Source organism: Caenorhabditis remanei, chromosome X, assembly GCF_010183535.1.
Source record: "Caenorhabditis remanei strain PX506 chromosome X, whole genome shotgun sequence".
In the NCBI taxonomy this organism is placed as follows: Eukaryota; Metazoa; Nematoda; class Chromadorea; order Rhabditida; family Rhabditidae; genus Caenorhabditis; species Caenorhabditis remanei.
This window is the reverse complement of record NC_071333.1, coordinates 10,840,477-10,864,249: the sequence shown is the minus strand read 5'-3', so window position 1 is coordinate 10,864,249 and position 23,773 is coordinate 10,840,477. Positions and strand designations below refer to the sequence as shown.

Below are 23,773 nucleotides of genomic sequence, written 5' to 3'. Positions count from 1 at the left end.
TATGTACAATTTATAAATCAAACAAAAGAAGTGGAAGTTGGCAGCTTTCTTCTTTTCAATTTTAGAAAAGGAAATACAAAGGGGCTAGTGTAATGCAAAACAAAGTGAATTACATTTGATCTGATGCCAGAACAGTTGAGCTGAAGATAACAAGCTCATATAGTTCAGAAAGCGTTAAAGAAGATTCGACATTGTCTATGAAGAGCTCTCGACTGATTCAATTTCCGAAGTGATGCAGATAGGAGAAATTGAGGAAAAGGCAATGTACAAAACCCCTCCCACACCAACCTAACGTCACATTGCGATATATAATAGTAATATTTCTGTTTTAAGAATGCTTTCAAGAATAGGAACACTGAGAACAGAGAAACCTTTCAATATTTAGAATACCTTTAAATATTGACAAAAAGTTAAGAGAATTGTCATATTTAGAATTAAAGAAAAAAAAGATGTCAAGAAACCGGATTCCAAAAATTGAAACCAATGAATGAATGGAAAATTGAACAGTTATTTGAATTTTTTTTTCAAAAATCAACAAAGTTTCTAAATTTTCATTGAAAATTTTTTTTCTAAATAAAAAGTTCAGCTAATACATTTCAAATAGAATGGAGAATAAAAAAGGACGCTTTTTCCAGCGTGGTGCTCCCTTCTGAATCATAGGGAAAAACAACGGTCTATTTTTTCATTTTCCATGTAATTGACACATTCACTCCACGTTTTCTGGTTTCCGCATTTCAATCGAGCACATGGAAAACCCGCTTTGTTTTGATTTCCTTTGAACATGAAATGTAATTGGAAAAAAAGCAAAAGAAGAGAAGAAATGAAACAGAAAGAGTAAAACTTGTTACCGATTAATCTGATGCTCTGAGGTTCATCCGGTGCTACTATCGTCATCAAATGTTTTTTTTTCAACTTTTATTCAGTTTTTGGTTTCCGGAAAATCTGTTCATTGAAATACTCGGGAGATTAAAATATATCTATTGTTCAAAATTTTCAAAGAACATAGTATAAGAAGTTGAGAATTAAAGGTTGAGATCAAGAAAACTGAAAAATGTTTGAAAAGGAAAAAATACGTCAAATCCGGACAACTTCAAAAAGAAAAAAAGATGATGAGAAAAGGGAAGAGATGACAAGAGGACTGATCCAAATTTCCTATTTTGGCACATGTTCGCAAAACTCGGCTGATGTGTACTCTTCCGAATTGAAGTATTTAGTTTTCAGTTGACGCAGTAGTGCCCCATCGTCTCTGCAATTGGTTTTTCTTGTTTTTCCAGGAAACTAAAATGAAAGGATTTGAAATGGTGAATTATAAATTTCATGAAATTAATTCTCCAAAAAACAACAAGGAAGAATATGATAGTTTTTGGTCGTTCCTATTATTCTAGGTATTCTTTCTTCCATTCATATTCGTATATGACTTGTCTCATCTTATTACACAAGAGGATACATGGTTTTCTTATTCTAAGGATGTTAGGGGTTCCCCCAAAAAGAAAGGTATTTTTCTATAGGGCAGTACTTCCTTTCAAGGTGTATAGTATGAGTTTGGGTTATTTCAAAACACTATAAAAAATTAATGGGGGGTTTAGCTAGACGAGCCATGTTCTTCTCAAGAAAACTCACTCAGGGGGTTTACGAAAACTCTGACTGGGAGGTATCTCGTTATTTGAATTGTAATGATGTGATTGACTCCTTGGGAAAGACTGAAAAATGTCTTTGTTAGAGATCTATTCAATATTGTAATGACTAACTTGATTCACCGGTGTTTTGTGCTCAATCATTGACGGTAGACTTGTTATTTGGTCATTGATAACTGTCTCGCCTCTGTTTGAAGCTTCCGAGTCTGAAAAGAAAACACTTTGTGCTGCTTGATCTCCATTTGTTCTTTTATGATATAATCCCTAAAAAAAATTTCACGTCATTTTTTTCAGAAGACCTACATCAGTTTTTGCTCTTACCTCGATTATCCAGTACAAGCAAATAATTGTTTCCTACGGTCACAATCTGACTTTTGTGTTTCAAAATGCTTCCGATCACAGAGTTCGGGGATGGATATGATGGGTAGAATTGAAGAGGTGTAGACGGAGAACACATTGAGCTGGGCGTAGATGGAAGTGTTCTGGTAAATAGGAACTTTATCTCTCTGTTTCAACAAGTCAAAAAGCGCAATCATTTTTCAGTAGATTGAGCACATCAGAATATTTAAATGACATCTAACATAGTTTTGTTTAGAGTGGGAGAAAATTGAATTTCTGTTATTCCATCATGAAATCAACCTGAGTAATAAGTTTGTACCCATTCAGTCTCTGTTCCATCAATTATATTTGTTATTTAACTATAATAGTATATTTATTTGCAGCTGTTGTCTGTAATAACATAAAACTGTGGTTCTGACCTTACCTTGGTAAAGTTCTCCTAGCATGTTTCGAAGATTCAGTTGGTTCCGTCTGAACATGAGTTGACTTTTTAATATGTCGCTCTCTAGCTTCTCGCGCCTCTTCCTCTTCCTCCTTGCAACGATACTCAATAAAATTGGATAGCTCTACATAACCTGAATCCACTTTGCTTATTACGAGGAAGTAATTTTAGAAAAAAAAAGAATTACCTGTGTTATTACTGTAAGTGACTCGAAATCTATTTGTCAATGCATCCACATAATTAGCATCTAAAAGTCCCAGACTGCGACACAAATTCTTGTTGACCTGCAAAAAAGCAAACGAACACTTGCTGTCATCTTTTCTTGTTTTACGAGCACTCTCATTAGTCAACCGACCTCAAAAGAAATTTTGCGGTATGCTCCGACATATGCACACACTTTTGGTTTCATGTAATGAAGGACGTTCAAAGCTGGAGCAGCGTTCACCTATCAATCTGACGAATAGAAACGGGAAAAATAAGTAAGACTAACCATCATGTTTTTGATTTTCGCTATTAAAATATACTCAAAATTGAGTTGGCCGGAGACCTTTTTGAAGAAAGACATTCTGAAATCGATTTTGAAAACATATGTTATATCCTGTGACTTACTTTGTGACAATATGTGGCAGTGGCATTCGTGTACTCAACATTCGTGCTCCCGACCATGTCTTCCAAGAGCTCGTGAATTTTTGAGTATGCATATGTTCCATTGTTTTGTAAGCAAAAATTACATAACCTGTAACACTCTCATGTTTGATAATTGATCGAAAGAAATTTCTACCATTCAAGCTTGTTTCAGTTTCGAAATCTGGGATGAGCTGTAGTTCTGTTGAATTGCGAGATATCGTTTGGACACTTTTGTAGAATCCTGAAAAGAAACAGTTGGCTGTAATTCTCTGACTGGCAATATCATACCACAGTTCTTCTCATCTTTTTCAGTCGTATGATGTCCATGTCTAGTTAAACTGGTTTCTCCTCTTGCAAAAACAATATCAATGTGCGGATACGCATCTGAAAAAAATATCGATGATTTGAACAACAGGAGCAAAACTAACATCCTCGCTCGATACATTTTAGTTTCTTAACAGCAATTCTCTCTAAAGTTGGATCTTCTAACCGGAAAGAAAAAGGGAAGTTGATTGAATCATTTGTCTCCGTATTCTCCATCAGACTGATATGTATAAAAGTTGGCAAATTCTGCAACCAGTTTATAGAGACCTATTGCTACAACAAAAACTCACAAGACTGTCATGAGGCCGAAAGTGGTCGGGCGATGAGGAGAACATTTTTTGTGGCAGTGAATATTTGAAACAGTGAAAATAACCGCACTTCGAACTTGTGTTAAATCAATCAGGCAAACGGGGGCGGCGATGGTGTGCAAAGACAGGGGCCAACGCGTAAAATGCAGCTCACAAACAAGGACAATTCGGTTTTGTCTTTTTGCCAATCATATCCGTTTCACATCCACAAGTGACGCGACCCCAACAAGCAAAAATAGGATGAGAAGGAAGAAAAAAGCACGAAACTGGGAAATTAAGAAAGGGGCAGTCCGATTTCTGACAAATGGCCCAATTTCCTGGGTAAAATTAAGAATATCTGGTTGACTTCTTAGGAAGACTGGATGGAAAGAAGACGGATGAGGATGGAGAATAATTTTTTGGCGAATTGAAGCTATAAATAAACAAATAGCCAAAGAATAAAAACTTGAGCAATAGGTTTTATGGAGCGAAACGGTGTAATAAAATTATTTAATCTTAGGGATACGGTAGTTATTTGAGAAGCTTTCAAGGGAGCATTTCGAGATCATAGCATCATTATTGCCGTTAGCTCAGGCGACATGGTTGTGCATAATTCATAATATCAAAAAATTAAATGACACAGCTATTGCAGTTTTGTTCTCAGATCATGTTTTATATATACGCCATTGTTTGGCGAACCTTCATTTTTCACATAACTGTTTTTTCTAGTTTTTGTGATATTTTTGAACTTCATTCAAGAAATAGTTTGTTCAAACTGATTGTCTTATGAAAACTGAATACAAAATGGAGGAGAATCAAAAAGTTTACAGGGATATGAGTAAAATGTGAATATTCAAAATGGTTGTTTTCAAAAAAAATGGGTGGGGAGGGTACAGATGAGAAGTGGGGGTGGATGGTTGTTTTCCGAAGCTTTCAGCCATACTGTATACAAATAAAACTTATGAGAAACTGGGTGAGAAAAAAGAGAACGATGGACAAAACAAAGTGTTAATCAAAGACCGGAAAATGTTGTGTTCTATATATTGTCACACTCGTACAATATAAACTAAATATCAAGACACGGATTACTTGTAAAAATTGAAATGACAAGAAAGAAATGTTGAACAGAAGTTTGTTTTCAATTGGTTGCAACATCGAAGTGACTAGTCGTCTCTAGCTGACACCACTTGCTCGCTGATTTCTGCCATGGCAGTTAAGGTTGTACTAATCCATTGTTGGAGCGTTGACTTTTGCTTCCGCTCTGCCGGTGGAGCACCAGCTTCTTGATTCTCACCAGAAGTGGATGCAGCGGATGGACGGGATTTGGATGCAGTGTCAATCATTACATAGTAATCTTCATCTGGTCTCTGGAAAAATAAACAGTTAGTTTTGAAAAGAAGATAGAGTTAAGGGGGCAGAAAATTAATGAATTTCAGAAGAAGCAAGACACGAGAGTAGAATAAGTCAGTTGTTTCACACACCCAGTTAGTATTGCAAATCAAAAAAGATCATACTTCATAATCTCAATCACACTATTACCTTCAACCAGATATTGTTCTCTTTCCTGGTTTGTTGAGACGATAGAGATCAATTTGATAGATTTTCATACAAAATATCTTATGTGCAAGAGTGATACTAAACAAAGCATTGGGTGGAGGGAGGTGTGAAATTTGAAGGTATTTGTGAAGGGTAACATAATTGGGCGGATGTGGGATATATCATTTTGGGATTTAATGACAACACGACGTATATCAATAGTAGGGTACAGCTACCTTGACTGATTTGAGGAGTTTCTCTTTAGCTAGACACTTTCGCATGTCTTTTGCAGTCCATCGATCTTTGAACCTTGGAGTGAGGGATCTGAAAGTTGAAAATTAATAAATTATCTGTTGTCTTCAGGTATCTCACTTCTTGAAAAGTTTCAATGCTTTCTCTGAGAACGGATTGAACTTCTTTGGCAATGCTGGATTTTTCCTCTTTAGCCATTGTTCCCACTCCCAATATGGTTTGCACATAATTGACGCTTTTTGCCATGGGAATTTCCCTTTCATGCAGTAGAAGAAAATGATACCTGAAACACGTCAGATGTTTTTTCAATTGTCTGCACATCCCAAAATATCTGTTGTAACAGACGACAACTTTTTTTTCTTCTCAAATCAACGGATCTCCTGATCATTTATCTTCGACGGAGTCCCCCCCGCTAAGAAAAGATGCAATAGCGTCTATTATTAGTTGCAGCTGTAACTATTTTACGTACCCCCATCAATATTGGAAACGGACGTTGAAGAAGAGTCGGGGAGCCGACGCAATGACGTCAATGGCTCCTATAGAAATAGAAAAGAGTGCGGGCTCCGATAGGTGCACAGGTCATGAAGAGGAACACATGTCTATCTGATTTCCATCGCCTCCACGATATTTTCATTTCTCATTCGGAAAAAGAAATGAGAAGAAAAGAAGAGCAAAAGAAAAAGAAAAGAGTGTGTTTTACTTTAACCACATGGTGTTGGGAAAGTTGAAAGAAAATACACGTGATATAATAGACCCCAGTTAATCTCAATGAACCCTCCAAAACCAAAAAAAGATTTTCTGTGTTTTGATTCAAATCATAATTACCAAGTGTGTACACATGTTCGAGAAACGTTGAGTTCTTTTTTCTACGTGACAGTTAAACGCAGTTGCATCGGGATGCAGTAAGTCAATAAATCTTTTGATCCAAGACCGACCGAACAAGAAAAATAAAGTGTTTAAGTGTCCGCCGCCTACTTGTTAAAACACTTGTTCGAAAAAAAGTGATGTCACAATCAGTTGACAGCGCTAAATCCGTTTGCAGAAACGCATCGACTACTTACCAAGTGCCCAAATATCAGTGCTCTTGTTCACCACCAACTTCTCGTTCACAACTGTATCGCAAAGTTCGGCGGCATGATAATTGTTGACGTATTCCAAATATTTGACAGTGGTGTCAACTTTGCGAGTCAGTCCGAAATCGGTGACCTTTACCTGAAAATATTACGTGCAATACTGCAAAGTCCCTTTTTTCTTCTCACTTTTTTATGTCTCCCGGAAGAAAAGGGGTTCATCTTTCTTAGTTACACTTTTTGAAATGTGAGGAAAGGCACTTTCTATTGTCTACTCTTACATAAATTAAACACTTTTGAGTGACGTTTTTACACCTTTTCCCAGAAAACACTTTCATGATTCTTCAAACAATACAAACCTTTGAATAGTCGTTTGCGTCGAAAATAAGAATGTTCTCTGCTTTAAGATTCCGATGCACCAAGTTCTCATCATGCATAAACTCGATCGCTGATAGCACTGCGGCAAACACTTTTTTTGTATTCACTTCTCCAATTCCTGAATTCAATCATAAAAAAATGAGTTGAAAAGATCTATGTCTTTAGAATGGGCAGTTAGAAAAAAAACTGGGATGCGTCAAAAAAAGATGAACAAGAAGGCGTCGTGAAGTGTTGACTCAAAAACAATAAGATTTTTGATCATCTTCCCAAACACAACACCCTCATAGATGGGGACTCTCAAACTCCCATCAGACGGAGGCAAAAAATGCGATCTCATGTCTTGTAATTGAAGAGCCCTCTCACTTCTTTTTTCGTTTGTTTTTTAACCCAATAGAGTGAGAAAAAACTTTTAGAGATCAGATCAACACGTTTTTCCAATAAATCTCATTTCCCCAGGCATAAGGTCAACTTGGAATCCCATTCATTCTCATTGATTGGAAATCGAGGAGTTTGGTGTGTAATGTCAGCTAAGATTCCCATAAATCTTCAGAAAACCCCGACGCTTCATGAAGAGAAATTCAAACAATTTTCTTCCAATTTTTCACCCATCACCCACATCTGCTACTCGACATCCAATCAAATCGATAAGTTATGTTTGTTGGATGTGACTGACCTGCTTGGTTTGTTGCCTCAACTGCCTCTCTTAATGATGCTCTTGGACAGAATTCTTGAACAAAAAAGAATGCAGTGTCATCTGAAGACTGGAACATTCCCTCATATGTATCAATTATATTCTGGTGTGGAGACAAGAAAAATGAATAATTGTACTCGCGGACAAAGTCAGCCTGAAAAAAATACATTGAAAAGTCATAAAAAACGGGATCGCATGATTTCGAAAAGAAAACAGATAAATCGAAAGTACCTGCTTTGTTTGAGGTCTTGGGAAAAATTTGATTGCGATTCTTTGCTTCGATTGTTTGTGCTCTGCAAGTTTGATGAATCCGAATCGGCCGGTTCCCAGCTGAAAACTCATGAAATTAACATTAAAGTGTTATCCTATAAACATACCTGTTTATTCACTGTGTAGACTTCTTCAAGATCAACTTTTTTGATTGGCTCCATTGTGACGGATCCTCGTTTCACAAATAGACTATTTCTTCTGGCGGTATTTATGCGTTCGTCTTCGTTGGAACACGCTGGCACATTCTGTAAATTTATCATTGAGTCAGTCACGCGGCACGACGACAACGGCACGTAGTAAAAGGAAAAGCAATTTAGAATGGGGCTGGACACAAACTCAGCTCAGAATTAGAGTCTGGTGCGCAATCTTCACAAGTATTTTGGATTCCTCTTCTCTCCCTTCTATTTGAGTGACCCGCGTGGCCAAGCACCCCATCTCCGACGACGACGACCCGTGTTTTGACTAGGAGTCGTCGACGTTTATGGATGATGTAAACCGAGCTGTTTTCAGATGGTCTCCAGGGGCGCTTTCGAAAAGATTGAATTAGAACAAGTGGGTGGAATTTTAAAAATACTTGAACATGTTTGAGTGAATTAGTCATTTGTTGCTTGATCCGTTGGGTTCAGCTCATCAACCGGGTGCGAAAATGAGACAGCTGAACTCGAATCAACTTGTTGTGTTGGGTAACTAATAGAAACTCAATCGATATTTTAGAAAAACTCTAATTGATAATATGAAGCGAGAACTTATATTAAAAGTTGAGGTCTATGGGTTTTTCAAAATAAAAAATTCAAACTCTCATCCAACAAAAACTAAATGCAACCAGCAAATTTCTTCTGGAAATCCTCACGAATTGAATAACCCGGATGCATGATTTCGAGTGCACGCGTGCCCACTATATATTATATATCCATCCAATGTGAACTTGAAAATAGAGAAAACCAATTTCATCCAAAAATATTCATCATTTCCTCGTATACACGCACCCATTTTTACGAATTCCCTGTGATTGTTCCCACGGTCCGTTATCGGGGAAAAACAGACATCTGATCTCGTGAATTTACTCAGAACTGAGGTCCCTTTAGAGAATGGCGGTTACTCGTCAATGATGGGTTCCCACATTCTCGGCTTACAGTATAAGCGTTCTTTGTTTTCTTTTCATTTGACATTTTTCACACACTCTTTTTTGTGCTTAGCGTTTTCTTAGTCAAGAGCGGACTTTGACGACCGAATCACATGACAATATCAGTTTAAAACTTGACAGACTTACTAAAAAAACTTGAAAACAAGGGGGTGGATAGGGCAATAGAGCAATAAAAAAGACATGAAAAATCATCAAAGGACGTGAAAATCTGAGAAATCAAACATGATCTAATTTTGGCTGCGTTTCTCGTGAAGAGTACCAAACCACGAAGAATGGAATGAATGGTGGTCGTGACATCACCCAATTATGCTTTCAGTCGAGTCAAATAAAGGAAAAAGGCGAAAAGTTTGCTCCATGTTCTTTTTCTTTTTTGGTTCATGAATAAGCTGAAGCGCCAACATGGAAATGAACCTAAGAGTTGTTGGTCGAGCTGCCTTCTGGTCGAAATGGGCCACTAGAGACTTGCCACAACGTTCCATGTAATATAAATATTTCTGGCTGCATGGGAGCACAAAAGTTTGGTTATGAGAGCGAGCCGCTGGCACTTTTTCTGATTTCTTTGGATTTATGACAAGAAACAGACTAGAGAATTGTAAATGTGAAGGCTAAAAATAGAGTGCAGCCATTGTGACCAACTGGTACCATCAAGGTCATGTTTTCAGGGTTTTTTTTGTGGAATGAGGAAGTTCCCTCTCATACAAAGATCCAAACGATCATTGGGACACAAGAATTGGCAGATAGACATGAAAACATAAAACAACACGCACATTACATGCATAAAACCTTACTATATCTCGATGAATGTGAGCTCGATTTCCAAATACGTGGGTCTCCGTTGAGTTGCGTCTGATAGCACTTGCAGGGACGTCTGCTGAACTTTCAGACAGTCTTGGTTGTCTTTGTGGACTTTGAGTTGCGTTTCTTGGAGGATGATTTTGAAGTTGGTTGAGGACCACTCTATGGTGGTGAGCTGATTCACTTTTCCTTCTTGTTGGTGTCCCATTGAACATTTGAAAGACTTCTCGAGTCTTTTCTGGCGTCATATCATCCTCCTCTTCTACAGGTTCAGGTGTGGCTATTGTAGGCCGCCTGATGGATAAACGGTTCCAAACACGTCCAAGCGTCTCCATTTGACCGACACCAGTGATATGGAGGCGAAGAGCAGCCAAAATAATGGGGGAGTGAGAGATGGGAGCCGGGAAAACGAAGGATATGGGACTACGGGACGGGAGTAGATGAGGGGTGATGAAGCAAGAGAAAAACCAAGTAGCGGGCAGGCAGGCAAATCGCTTCCCGCCGACCCGCCGACTCCTCCCTTCTTCTCATTTTGACATTGACACTAACACAAACACATATCACTATCAACAATGAAACCGAATGCTCTTCACTTTTCTACATGTTAACGTGGTTTTTTTGCTTAGGAACGATTCAAGTTAAAGTTCAAAGAGAAACTGGATATTTTCGAGACGTCTTATTTATTGAAGCGTGTTATTATTTTCTCGTTTTGGTTGAAGTATGGAACTGGAATGACGCAACTAGCACCAAGAATATTTTTAGTAGTTGAAATTAGAATTCAAAAAATATAAAAATATTCTGAGATAGATAGAATTTTCAAAATGTGTGGCATGAAAAGGAAGAGAGATGCGGAAGGACTGAATATGATAGATAAGAAAAATGGAGTGTCGAAGCTCCCCAAAATTTTCACGTGCCTCTCCATATCTTGCACATGACGTAGTGTATAGTCGTTCCAGAAACTGGGTGTCTAGGTGGAAGTGCATACGAAAAGGGAAGTTTTGGGCTCAAGGGAGCATCTGATGAAAGATGAGAGATAGTTTTTTTGGAAGCACTACCACACACATACGCATTCGAAACAAGAAAAGCTCGGCGACTACCATGAAATGGAATACGCGTATATTATTTCATTCCCAACGACGACGCTGCTTGTTTTGAACATTTTGGAGAGGGCCTCGGCTTTCCTTTGCTTCGAAACTTTTTTGTGCTCTCTTAAACTGACTCTCAAAATGAAATGGGCTGGAGAAAACTAAGTTATTACCATGGAAAACTAGTTGGTAATAGGTCAAAGCAAGTGGAATGATATAGTGTCTGGAGAGAGAAAATAAAGGGAATTGAGTGTCGGTGTTTTATCAGAATTTTTGATGAGCACGCGCATGAATAAAAATGGAAACAATTGTAGGAAAATTAAAATAAACAGATGACATTACATATGGCAACATATGTTGATGAAATTTTCATAAATGAGATAAAAGAAGAAAGAGCAAATTGAGAGAGCAAACTACTTTCGCATTCGTGTACTGGTAAACGAGACCCCCATGTTTAATTTGTTAAAGAAATCTTCCGGATCTCAAAAAATATCCTATTTCTCAAAAGTTTCTACATCACGATGATGTAAGCACAAGACTCAACAAATAATTAGCCTATGTTCTCACTGATCAGTATTTGAACTTTAGCCAAAACATTTTGCTAAAGGGTTCAAAACATTTGAGCACTGAACCAAAAAGACCCAGACCTCAAGCACCTACTTGGCAGCTCAGAATATACGTGTGACCCGAATAACTGACAAGAATTCGAAAGTGGTGCCAGTTTGCAAAAGAATGGGAACTGAATCATTATACAGTATATCAGAACCTCTTGAAATACTCTAAGCACAAGTAAGATCAAGAATCGCCAACTTGTGTGCTTCTCGAGGTGTCAGAATAGATAAGACGCTGAAGCACCAACTTCTTCCTGGAGTGTATTCAGATGATGTGAAGCGTGATGATGCAATAAAGAAAACCGAAAATAAGCGTGTCTTCGAGCGCATTCCATACTCGACAAATCACGGTTGACATGCACAGAAGAAAACGTGCCTACGGGAAGAAACAGATTGACTATTCATGGGTAGAAGAAAACGACGGTGATGATGAAGATGATGGTAAAAGAGAATGAAAAAGATGAAAAAGGTTCTCACATCGTTTAAGACTTGGTCTCACATTTTTCTTCTTTCTTTTTGAGAAGTGCTCTAGTTTGTGTGAGGCAATAGAATAATAAACTATGTGAGAAGTTATAACTCAAGACTTGAAAAGTTCAAAGAACTTGTACTTATTTCGTGTTCTCCGGCAAAAGGAGAAACAAGTGAAAATTTAACGGGTGAGTTCATAAAAGGTTCCGGAAGAAAAAAACGGAACGACTTTGTATTTTCATAAACTTAAACCAGGATGTAGTAAACATTAAAAATTGAAAATTCAGAATGGATAATTCAACATTTTCCATTTTCCAATTTGAATATTCAATATTCGCGAAACAAAACAAGGAAGGAGCCGAGTTTCTCACAAAACTTCTTGAAAACATTCACATCATTTCTTGATATTTTCACTGGTTAACCAGTAATTTTCTTGGTCCGACATTTGGTACACACTGGTACATAACAACATTTGAATTGGAAAAAGGCTAAAGATTTGATGTCTTGAATAACAGTGCTTGAGAAAGGCCAAGTCGTCAAATTACATGGTAAACGTGGGAATGTCGCGAGATCCTTACCGCTGGAAAGTGAGCTTAGCAGAAGGATGCAATGGTAAGGCGGCAGCCAAAAATCGAATGGTGCTTGTTCAAACAGTTCAGCTAACTTGTGAGATTGAGAACCGTTGAGTTTTGTGTAGACCACTTCACAGTACCGACAACGGGGAAGGGAGAAACAAAAGGCTAACATCCCAGTGTGGTGCTCCGCCCGCCTTGATTGTGTTTTCGCGTGTCAAAAGAGCATTAGAGTTCAAAAATGGGAAGAAGGCGTCTAGAATTGATTGGTGCTTCAAGGGTAGGCAATTCCAAGAAAAAAGCAAATCGAGATGACAATTGACAACTTTTTGGTATGACTGTAAGACAATTATGGTCTAAACTAACTTAAGCAGAGATGGAACATTCTGAATAAATTTTTCAAACCAATATCAAACTTCTAATAGAATAAAAACTAGACTCTTTTTTTACTCTTTAGTCGATATCAGCACTTCAAAAAGTATATCTATGTAATTGAAAAAGAGATAAATGAACAAAGTTTTAACTGTTGACTCAACCATTATCCATATGAACAGAACACAAGAACGTGACTTTTGAGTGGGCTGGGTTTTGGTGTTCTAATTGTAACTTAAAGAATCTTTCATAAAATTTTCAATTTTGAGTTGAGATAGAAAATTATAATTTATATTTTAAACATGATTTCAAAACCCATTGCAAAACGGAAGGTCTTTCTAGAGCATCAAGAATCATTTCTTCAGTGCCGTAATAACGACAAAAATGAGTAATTAAGTGAAACTGAACTGTTCAATAATAAAATTGGTTCGATGAGTTCAAATAGATCTCAACGTGAATGAATCTCGTGATTGACCTATACGCGTCAAGATGTTTGCTGATTCTTGATCTTCACGCCCTCAACTGTTCCTCTAGTTTGTGGTCGAAAGGAAATAGGTTAACTCAAAACAAAAATAGGACCATCAAGATTGAAGAGTTTTCAAAATAAACTTATGAAATATGTGAATGGATTGGTAGGTCTCTTCGTTTTTTTCCTGCTTGCCCGATCACACGGAGGCAGCTGCAATGTGGTCGACTCGTATGAAAAAAGTGCCGTAACGGCAGTTGATCAAGGGGAAAACCCGGGACAAAAAAAATTCGTGGGTCCTGGGCCGAGCTACTGCCACCTACGCAATATTCTCAGGTCAATTGTAGAGGAGACAAGTTGGCAAATAGAAACTACTGTCGATTAGTATGAGAGTTTCAAAGAGAAGATAAGGTGGCAGACATGGCTAAAAATAAACCGAAGATACGTTCTCTTGGTCGATCAAATTATCACTCGGTCCTCGTGTACCTTTCTCGGAAAACAATAGTTGACTTTTTCTCACGTCATTGTAAAAACGTTTGCGGTTTTGTAGTACAAGAAATAGTTTTAAAATATTAGAGGGAAAACTATATATTTTTTATAAATGGGATATACTCCCGAGATATCACTCTATAGTACTGATAACGAGATAACCTTGAAAGCAAATAAATAACAAACTTTCTGACGGAACGATCGGCGGAGCGCATTGCGAGTTGTTTCACTGAACGAGATTGACTTTTTCATCTATAACTCAAACTTATTAGTCGTAGGACGTTCAAAACCGTTTCCTTACTTTCACTGCTTCTGGATTCGATTTACACGACATTTCTGGGCTTGGCGATAGGAACTGTTGAGTAGAGCGAGAACTTAGTGAAGATGGACTGGGTCTTCGGAATATGTTTAGTTTTCTCTGTAAAATACTAATTTTAATTTGCATAAGTAATTCTCAAGCTTACCCGAAATGACTCTTTCCAACCAGCTGACAGACTTCTTACAGGTTGGCGGGTATAAGAAATAGAAGGCGATCTTTCTGGAACTTCTTCTCCGCCAGAAATTCCAATAGGGATAGGAGACTCAACACCGTAAGAGCTGTATTTTCTGTATCAAAAATGAAAATAGAAGAGATGAATTCGATGAGAAAAGGGAGGCGAGATGGAAAAGAAGAAAAGTAATTTTATAAAGAAGCTCAGAATAAGTGCTTTTTATGAGAGATGTTTAAGAGAAAAGATGTCAAAGATCATTATTCTTTTTGACTATAATAAGATACATCAAAAATGACGCGTTTGATTCTTTAAACGAAACAAACAAAACCGCATATAATAATTGACAAAATGTATGCCTTTGTAAAGAGTTGAATAATTTTCATCAGAAAACAAAACAGTTCTACTGAAAAAATCTATTTTGTGCACCATAATTCCAACTAAAAAGAGCTGTGTATAGCAAGGTTTGACACCAAACCAAAATCTATCGGATTGGATTATGATCAATGAAATCCGAGATCATCTGTTCACAATACTAACCTGTGCTCCTCAATTCGGCGTTCAGCAATACTGCAAGCAGATTGGCGTCGATCATCTACTCCAAGAGTGTCGTGAGGTTTTAGTCCACTCCGGGGGCTCTCTTCTTTCGGTAAAGAACGGCGGCTAAAAATCGTTGTTATATAATGTTATTTCCTTTCAGTTAAAAAAGTATCCCCTACTGTTTTTGTATGTTTCTGAGTGTGTAATGTGCAAAACTTGTTGCTGGAAAAAAATCACAAGTTTTATGTCATGAAAAACAACAAGAAATGCACTGCAGAACCCTTCAAAACTGGACCAATTGAATATTCCATCAAGTCAGAATCATTCATCACAAGCTTTTTAAAAATATACCGTAATGGTTCAGTAAAATCTTCTACAGTCAGACAAATAGAAGTCTTCGGCAGATTTGGCGTGCTCACGATCATCATTGGGACTGCTGACGCCGCACTGGCGTTTCCAAATATCGTTTACCCCTGCGCCGTTGATTAGGTCGTTAGGAACAGCCGACAAATGGGGTATTTTGCGCACCAAAATGAAAAAAATTGTCTTGAGACTTTTTTGACTTCTAGCGTATAGATCTTGTGCTTAGGGTGTTGCACTGAAAATTTCAATTTATTTTTTGTCATTCCCATACAATCACGGTGGTAGGAAATGACATCATGTGAACATACAAGGCATACGGATAAGAACTGAAAAAACAAGGAAAAACAACGAAAACTCAAAAGGAAAAAACGATCCTAGAGTGTCATTATGCACTTTATGTTTTGGTTTCTTGTTTCGAAATGTTTTAGAATGAAACGAAAAAAGAGAGTGAGTAAAGTACCAAGAAACAGCAATGGATTACTTGAAGTCACCAAGAGACACTTTGATTCTTCTTTTAGAATGAAGTCCTTTTACTACGATGGGAAATAGAAGTAACTGACCGACTTCTTCTTAGACCTCAAGTATGATTGGAAGGGAAATATCACAACTTGAACATATGAGACACCTCTAAATATCCCTCTACTAGCATCTTGCATCTCTTCCTTGCCTATTTTTGAAGAAATGATCGCATCATGAAAACATTCGTCAAAGGACACATGCACAGATATCGCAAATATTCTTCCGGTTTCTTCTTTACACGCCATCTTCCTATGATTTTTACGTAAATCTTTCATAAATTCGCGAGAGATATTCAAAACTTGAGACCAGTTAAAAATGAAAACTCACATGCACAACACAAAAGAAGTCGTGTCAATTTAGAGTTGTAACCTACTCCTTTCATTTATAACTGTGTTGTGTGGTTCAGAAGAAAGCAATATAATCTCACTTGGTTGTAATCTAACACTAACCCCCTGAAAGGGCATCTTATTTTCATTAGGAAAAATGCTACTTAATTAGCTTTCTGTAATAACTTCAGTTAGAGCCAAAGAGTCAAATGTTCTGTGAAAAAAACCAAAACTTCGAACACACCTATGGGGTTTCAAAAAAACTAGAAAAATGTGAGATAAACTGAGCGTAGAAAATAAAAATTATAATTAATTGATGAGTATGAGAATCTATTTTTAATCAATATTGAAAAATGAAGAGATTGTCGTAAACAACTCTGAAGTTTTGATTCAAATTCGGAAAAAAGATTGCTCCCGGTGAGGCTCGAACTCACGACCTTCAGATTATGAGACTGACGCGCTGCCTACTGCGCTACGGAAGCGGCGATGGAGGAAGAGAGCGAATGCGGTTATTTGCTAGTCGGCCGCTCTTGTGAGACCCCACAATGTGTGAGTCATTTTGACTGCAGTAGAGTGAGAGGAAAAGATTGGGGAAGGTGAGTGGCATATTTTGGAAAAGGTTAGTAAAAGTGTTCAAAAAACAGAAGATAAAAAAACCTTGTTTATAAGCCTATGAATTCTAGAAAAGTTTCATTTAAAGACATTTTTAGAGTAACTAAGTTAAAATTTTTTCCTTTTTTTCCTTTTTTCGAAAAAATCTCACAAAACCAATGATATAAATTGTTCAACGCCACATTGAGTTTGTTTTTCTGCAAACAATTTTTTCTGATCTGTAGTAAAATATGCGTTATGCCGAAGTCATGTGATCAACACTTTATATGGACCACTTGAATAAAAAATGCTATCACGTCTTGTCTTGAAAACATAAAAAAGCAATTACCGAGGAGTATGACGAGTTGTCGGAGGACGATCAACGACTAAACTGAAATGAGGAGGAACGTGGGTCTGCTCAGCCGGCTTCTGGGCTTGCTCACGCTTCAGAATTTTTCTGACATGGTTCGATCTGGAAAGGAAATATTGACATTCAAAATTAATTCAATTGTTTGTAAGACCTTAATGATGGTGCAATATTCCGAGCTTCAAGAGTTGTTCTTTGCAAAAGAGCAAGTTTCTGACGATTTGTACGAATATGAGAGCCGGCAGCACGTCTCATTTCCGGAATAAAGTGGAGTCAGAAAACAAATTAGTTTTTCCGACACATGAACTATGTGAACTATCTTTGAAGCTAAAACTTTTAATGTGCCTTCAATGTTTGCGTCCATTTGACAGTTTGCTCGGAGTTGGTTGCGGATTAGTTTGGAATGTTTGTGCCTGTGGTTCATACCTGTGATATTATTGAAAAGGAAATCGGGGAATGGTTATGGGCACGGTAACTTGTTACTAGTCAAAAATATTCATATAGGATACTGCGTAGTAACATTGCAAGTGTAAAACATCTCGATCGAACTCTTTTAAAAAGGGAACTGTTGATTTTACAGAGTTTTTTTGGTCTTGATGATTCAGTGTAACATAACGGTGTTTTTATTTTTTCAAATCACAATAATTGTTGTATTGATCCGATTGATAGCGATTCATTTGATCCCCGATTATATACCAGTCAACTTCATTCATTGAACACCAAGGAACTCAAATTCTGATATCATTTTGTTTCAATGACTCCGTTTCGTGTTCATACATTTCATAATTCATTATGACATTTGCTATTGAACCCAGTGACAACATTCAGTCCGATTAATTTCTAAAAATGAAAAATGTGCGTGACCTCGTACTGCAATCGACCCGAATATTGGCTCATTTTTTCATATGAATGACAACACATGCAGAAATTCTCGTTCATGGCAGAATGCTACAGTAGGTGCTGATGAATGTGTTCCTGTTGAATAACGGACGTTTATTCGAAGACGCCCGAACCACAATATTTTGTTGCCCTATTCTATAAAAATTGTATACCAACAAAAAACGAATGTAGTCAGCCCTCCTCTCTTCTCTTTCACTTCCCTTTTCTGTTTGCTTTTTTTCACCATTGTATCAGTTTTCATGAGTGTCATTTTAACCAATTCCAAATTTACACGAGGTATCAATGTACTTTTTGATCTACTAAAAAACTGCCAAAATCATAATGCCTCTCTTCTTTTTTGTTCCAATTTCCTTCTCTCTCTAAATTTAATTTCCTCAAAGAAATTGTGGATTTATTCTTTTTCTACTCCAGCCGGTTTGTCATCACGTTTCTTGAACAGTTTTTTCTTGCTAGAAGTGTTTCTCCTAGACGCACTTCCCCTCTCATTTTTCTCTTTTCACTTTCATTTCACATCTTCTGGAAATATCACGGTATGTGGTCACCTTTCTTCTATATTCTTTCAATGTTCCAATAACTTTGATCGACAATTTCTATATCAATCTTTTGCAATATCTAATCATCATTTACTCTGACTTTTTTTTACCGTCAAATAGGTAAACGATAAGAAGTTCACTTTTCGTCTACACTTTTCAACTTACTCGGTTTCTGGTAGCATGTTGTGTGTTCGTGGAATCTTCTCAACTTTTAGAAAAAAAGTTGTCGTGGAAAACTTGCAACGTGAAGAAAAAAGAAGATCGATGGTTATCACATGAATGGTGAAACGCTGAATCATCCACCATCAATTTTCTCTCTCTTTATTACAAAAACCATCATGATTCTGTAGGAAAAAAGTTTTCTATCCAATATATCGAAGCCATTTTTTCATTTCATCTAGATGAAAAACGGCTGAACACAGAATTATGTGTTGTCACCCTTTCTCCTCTTCAATGACCTTGTCACATCTGAACTGGGTGCGCCATCAAGTAACGCTCTGCAGGATTCGAAACCATGAACGGAACTTCAAAACACATGTCCCCCGTTTTTGTTGTTCCATTGTTGTTGTGTCACGGGTCAAAAATCATCTGCACTAGGGGTCCTTTCGATGTTATACGTGTGCGTGTGCGGGCGCGGTTGGGCAAAATGTGAGTGTGTATGAGTGTTCATTGAGCGCGCGCGCGCTGGCAAATGTGGAGATGGGGTATGTGTGTGGCGGCAACAACGGACCCTCTTGCCCGGTTCGTCCTCCTGCCCTTTTTTCTTCCCTTCTCCTTTTTTGCCCCCGCGGTTTTATGGGCAATGAACACTCTTTGCCTGTTCTATCCATTTACTTTCATTCACCTCTTTTTTCATTTTCATCTTTTTGTGGTTTCACATCCTACCGTTTAGTTTTTGTAAAGTTTTCTTTTCAAGAAAAGATTAGTTTCATATTTGAGATCATTCCGATATGTGACATCTTGGAGAACCTCTTTTTCAGTTTCAGACTGATTCCCTTCTTTCTGTAAGGCACTTCGTGACTTTTCTCAATTCCTCCTTTATCTTTTGAGCTGCATGGAAGATTCAATATCTTATTGTCGAGATGAAATATTGGATTTCTCTTTCAAGATTGTGTTTTTTAATCCATGCTTCCACATTCCCCTTGGCGCATTCGCCTGCTGCTCGGCGGGAGATTGGGAACCGACTCGTCTCAGAGATTAATGTTCTTTTTTGCGAGATTGGCTCGGGTTGCACTAACAAAGTCCTTTCTCTTGAACACAAATCAATTTTGAAGCCTACGTTCTTCTAGCTCTTATACATAAAGATTGTGCATGCAAATTTTGAATAGGTACATTAGTTCGACGGATTAAATTGAGGTGTTGAAACTTGTTCCTGACTTCTTGCAAATCATTTTTCTTTTTTTTTGCTCGGCATTCCACCACATTCTTAAAGAAGAAGAATGTTATTGTCTGTGCAACATCGTTGGAAATTAGAAAATATGTTTTCGTCAAGTTTTGCTTCAATAATTCACACAAAAGTGCGTGACATAGTTCTCAAGATTAGACCTTTCGGAGTTGCTTGGTTCTCAGATTAGTTTTTTAGAACTTGAAAGTCACTCAGCGAGAAATTCGATATTCTGCACTTTGAAAACTTTGTCTCCGTTTTCACAGGGTTCATTAGGACATCATCAGAAACTATTCTATTCATGATATGCACATCCCTCACGTTTTTTTCAATTTTTCAGCGCATTTCCTGCTTTTTCCACATTTCTTGAAAAGCCCTTTAAGAAGATTGAAGCACGTCATCAATTTCACGAATGTCACAATATCCGCCCTTGCCTTATTTATATTCACCGTCCTCATTTTCTTATTTCTGCTTTGCAGACGTCATGCTCTCGGAAAGGTCTCAGAATGGAACCCAAATCGTACCCAACTTCTCACCGATCAATCTACTCGAGGAAACAGTAAATAGGAAGTATCAGTTAGAAAAGGTATTCATATAATCATAAAGGAAATAATATATTCATTGTTTATCATTACAGATACTATTTGCATATCACAATCTTCACCGTCTCAGTAAGCGATTCTCAATGGTTGCACACACGGCTTTCCATTCAAAAGATCCTCTTGTGCTATGGAATTATGAGAATGACATGATTCTAAAAGATTCTGAGGTTGACGAGCTTATGAATGGAGACTGTATGCAGTATAAAAACTATGATGACCAATCGGGTGGTCAATACCAAAAACATTACAACGGGAGCAACCTAGTCAACACATTGGACGCACCGTGCCAGGTTAGTCATTCAGTAAACTTAAGCACAAATTGTTTGTATCTTTTAATATTTTTTGTTTGGTAGCTTTTACAGTTCTTTAAATTTGTTTTTTCAAATACGACTTTTAGTGGTAAGAGTGAAAACCAATCATTTTCAATTTGTATCATCCTATAAGAAAAAGTCTTTTTTTCAGCCGCTTCCATTTCCGCCTGATTTTTCACTTCCGCCACCGCCGTTAGGACAACCAATGCATCCAGGGAGTTTCATTCCAACGCCAGAAACATGCACTCCACCGCAGTTTGTATGTCAGGAGATGCCTCCTCCACCATCGTTTCCACCTCCAATAATGGGTCTGCCGATGCCATCCGAGTGCATTCAACCAGGTCAGCAATGTCCAATCTTCACGGAGTCACCTCCAAACTTTATGGAACCACCACCTATGGTTCCAATTGCTCCGTTTCCTCTTGTGACACCACCACCGCCACCACCACAATATCAAGCACATTGTTATCCAAATCCAGTGTTCAATCAGAATGATGCTCCGTGTGTACCGTCATTGGGCATTTTTGCTCCTCCTCCAGGATATGTTGCTGCATCATACATGCCACCAAACTACAGTCAACCCCCTCCAGAAGTTATAGATCCAAACCACCCAGATATTGTGTATGATATGAATGGATTCGCTTTTCGCCGGGTGGTTATCACAACAACTTGTCTTGTACCAATTGCCCAGTGCTCAACATCCACCGATTCTGGTTACTCAGGCACTTCTGAGCAGGTAAGATGTGTTTCATGTTGTTTTGAATGCTCTGTTTATCATTTTCAAGAACTAAAGCGTGTACGTTAAGTAACTATTTTATAGAAAAATGACCAATTTCAGTGTGATTTTGGTGGATCTGTGTCGACCGATTGTGTTGTGGAGGAATATGACGGAAATTGCACCATAGAAGTATGCTGTGAGAATAGCCAAGAGTATATTGCAACTTGCTACGCCGATAGTGAGGATCCGACACTTGTGACAGAACAAATTGATCCTGAAGCGAACATCAAAATCGATAGCTCATCTACACCATCTGAATCCACATTGACCGCTGCAGAGATTGTTGAACAGGATAGTAGTGAGGAGCAAGTAATGCAGATTCCGAAAATTGCGATGGATGTTTATGATGTGGTTGACTGCCCGGAAACACGTGTTGTGGATGAGAAACAATGGTATTTACAAATTTTTGAAAAGAAACATTTATATTTCAAAACTTTTAGCTGCTCCTCTACTGAAACAATAGATAACGTCATCGACCAAGTGGCATCGACCATTGAGGAGATTGCTCCGTTAGCCGAAGAAATCGCGGTTGATGAAAACGCCACTAAAACAACATCCGCAACGTCTTCATCCCGTGTGAAAAAGCTCACAAGAAAGGAGAAGCGTCTGCGACAAGAACAAAAGAAAAGAGAAATGGAAACGGATGACGTTATTCTGGAACGAGCAATTAAGCAGAAGAGAGATTTATTGGCAGAAGCAGAAAAAGCAGAAAAAGCAGAAAAAGAAGCCGCTGAAGCAGCTGAACTTCTAGCCAAGTCTAATAAGAATAGTAAGATAAAATAATGAATTATTTTTAAATGGACACTTTTAATTTCAGAGAAAAGCAAAATAAACAACAAAGTGATTGTGGAAAAAGTTTCGGTCGCACCTCCACCGCCGCCAAAAGTGAATCCACAAATCCTACATGCTGTCAGGATGGCAATAGATGTCCGATCCAAACAAGTCATGCAAGCAGGACGTCCAATTATTCATGATGATCCCCTTACTACTGAATTCTTCATTAGAATTAAAGTTTTCGAGAGAAGCGTAAATCCGGACTCTTCAGATAGCTTGTCTCTAGTCAAGAAGTTCATTCAAGAACGTATTGATGCATTCAAGCAGGTAATAAAACGGAAAATTGATTCTCAATAAACGAAATCAATGATTTTCAGATGCCACCACCTCAAAGTATGTCTCGCATCACTATCTACGAACAATTATTTGTGCATCTTCCGCCGAATTTGATCATCGAACTGCTCTTTTTGAACTATTTATTGGCGGAGAAGAACGAATTATTCAGAAAGTTCGAAGAAGCATTCATTAACCTATTTTAATTGAAAGAGTTTAACTCTTGTGTTTCATTGTATAGAGTACCGACCTGGTGTAGATATTTTTAATTTTCCCGCTGTGATCCCTTGCCCACCTGTTCGCCGGAAAAAGTGTCATGTTCTGTGTAATAATTACTCATGTCCCGATTTCTTCTGTAATAACAGATACTTCCTAGTGAATGATAATAAATTTGTATAATAAAAATCGTCGATGATTATTTCATTTCAGGGAAGATAAGCTTTTCATGATTATGCTTTGACGAATTTCCCTTGAAATCTCAAAGTGAGAAAAAAGCTATGTATTATTTGCATTTGTCCTTTGCTAATAGTCCCTTTGATCTATGTCATCGTACACTTCTCGCCTTCCTCCGACTAATACATCGTCACATTCATCGTTCTGTCAGCGTATCATATGTGCACTGGGCGAGTGTGCGTACTCATTATCTGATATCGCAGTCTGATGTTTCTCTCCTATCCACCCGTGAGTGGCACAACGTCCATTCGTACCCGTCGCCGGTTGAGTAGTATCATGTCGACTACAAGGCGCAACAGTTGTCTCTATTCGCCTCTCAATTCTCTCGAACAGTTGCTCCGTAGAGATGCCCAGCCGCTTCTATATCTCTGTGAATCACTTCCCTTTTATTATTTCAAAAGCCCCTTTCAAGTTTCTTGTACCTTTTAATCATAATTAACTTCATCCTTCAAAATTATGTTTTTGATTTGAATATTGTTTTCAGTTCAACATATTTATATTTGTGCACGTCATTATTTAGAGTCTTTTTTTTTTGTTTCTTAAAGAATTCACTTAACTTTAAAAACTGGTCATGTGCAGACTCTAAACAGCCGTCAAGTTCCTGGAAATTTCTTTAGTTTTCAATCTCATGCCGTCATCTCTTAAAAATGTGTATCTTC

At 37.7% G+C, this 23,773-nt stretch overlaps 4 protein-coding genes across 4 annotated transcripts; 1 reads left to right on the top strand and 3 right to left on the bottom strand.

Moving 5' to 3' along the window:
- Nucleotides 1-1,724: 1,724 nt before the first annotated feature.
- Nucleotides 1,725-3,701, bottom strand: GCK72_024153 (uncharacterized protein; the record flags this gene model as incomplete). Its single annotated transcript, XM_053735746.1, has 11 exons — nucleotides 1,725-1,840; nucleotides 1,956-2,116; nucleotides 2,398-2,548; nucleotides 2,603-2,699; nucleotides 2,771-2,860; nucleotides 2,906-2,981; nucleotides 3,025-3,151; nucleotides 3,197-3,283; nucleotides 3,331-3,426; nucleotides 3,471-3,612; nucleotides 3,657-3,701. The coding sequence occupies 11 exons, from the start codon at nucleotides 3,699-3,701 to the stop codon at nucleotides 1,725-1,727; spliced, it is 1,188 nt and encodes a 395-aa protein (XP_053579312.1).
- A 1,115-nt stretch (nucleotides 3,702-4,816) lies between these two features.
- On the bottom strand, nucleotides 4,817-10,124 carry GCK72_024152 (uncharacterized protein; the record flags this gene model as incomplete). Its single annotated transcript, XM_053735745.1, has 9 exons — nucleotides 4,817-5,020; nucleotides 5,426-5,513; nucleotides 5,562-5,724; nucleotides 6,503-6,653; nucleotides 6,871-7,007; nucleotides 7,563-7,734; nucleotides 7,812-7,910; nucleotides 7,958-8,095; nucleotides 9,783-10,124. The coding sequence occupies 9 exons, from the start codon at nucleotides 10,122-10,124 to the stop codon at nucleotides 4,817-4,819; spliced, it is 1,494 nt and encodes a 497-aa protein (XP_053579311.1).
- Nucleotides 10,125-13,990: 3,866 nt separating this feature from the next.
- Nucleotides 13,991-17,301, bottom strand: GCK72_024151 (uncharacterized protein; the record flags this gene model as incomplete). The annotated part of the gene is made up of 6 exons (XM_003117736.2): nucleotides 13,991-14,104; nucleotides 14,154-14,270; nucleotides 14,317-14,458; nucleotides 14,881-15,003; nucleotides 17,029-17,151; nucleotides 17,201-17,301. The coding sequence occupies 6 exons, from the start codon at nucleotides 17,299-17,301 to the stop codon at nucleotides 13,991-13,993; spliced, it is 720 nt and encodes a 239-aa protein (XP_003117784.1).
- A 3,046-nt stretch (nucleotides 17,302-20,347) lies between these two features.
- Nucleotides 20,348-22,867, top strand: GCK72_024150 (uncharacterized protein; the record flags this gene model as incomplete). Its single annotated transcript, XM_053735744.1, has 7 exons — nucleotides 20,348-20,449; nucleotides 20,501-20,755; nucleotides 20,928-21,512; nucleotides 21,615-21,946; nucleotides 21,995-22,323; nucleotides 22,372-22,655; nucleotides 22,706-22,867. 7 exons carry the CDS (start codon nucleotides 20,348-20,350, stop codon nucleotides 22,865-22,867), a joined length of 2,049 nt encoding a protein of 682 aa, XP_053579310.1.
- Between the last annotated feature and the right edge of the window lie 906 nt (nucleotides 22,868-23,773).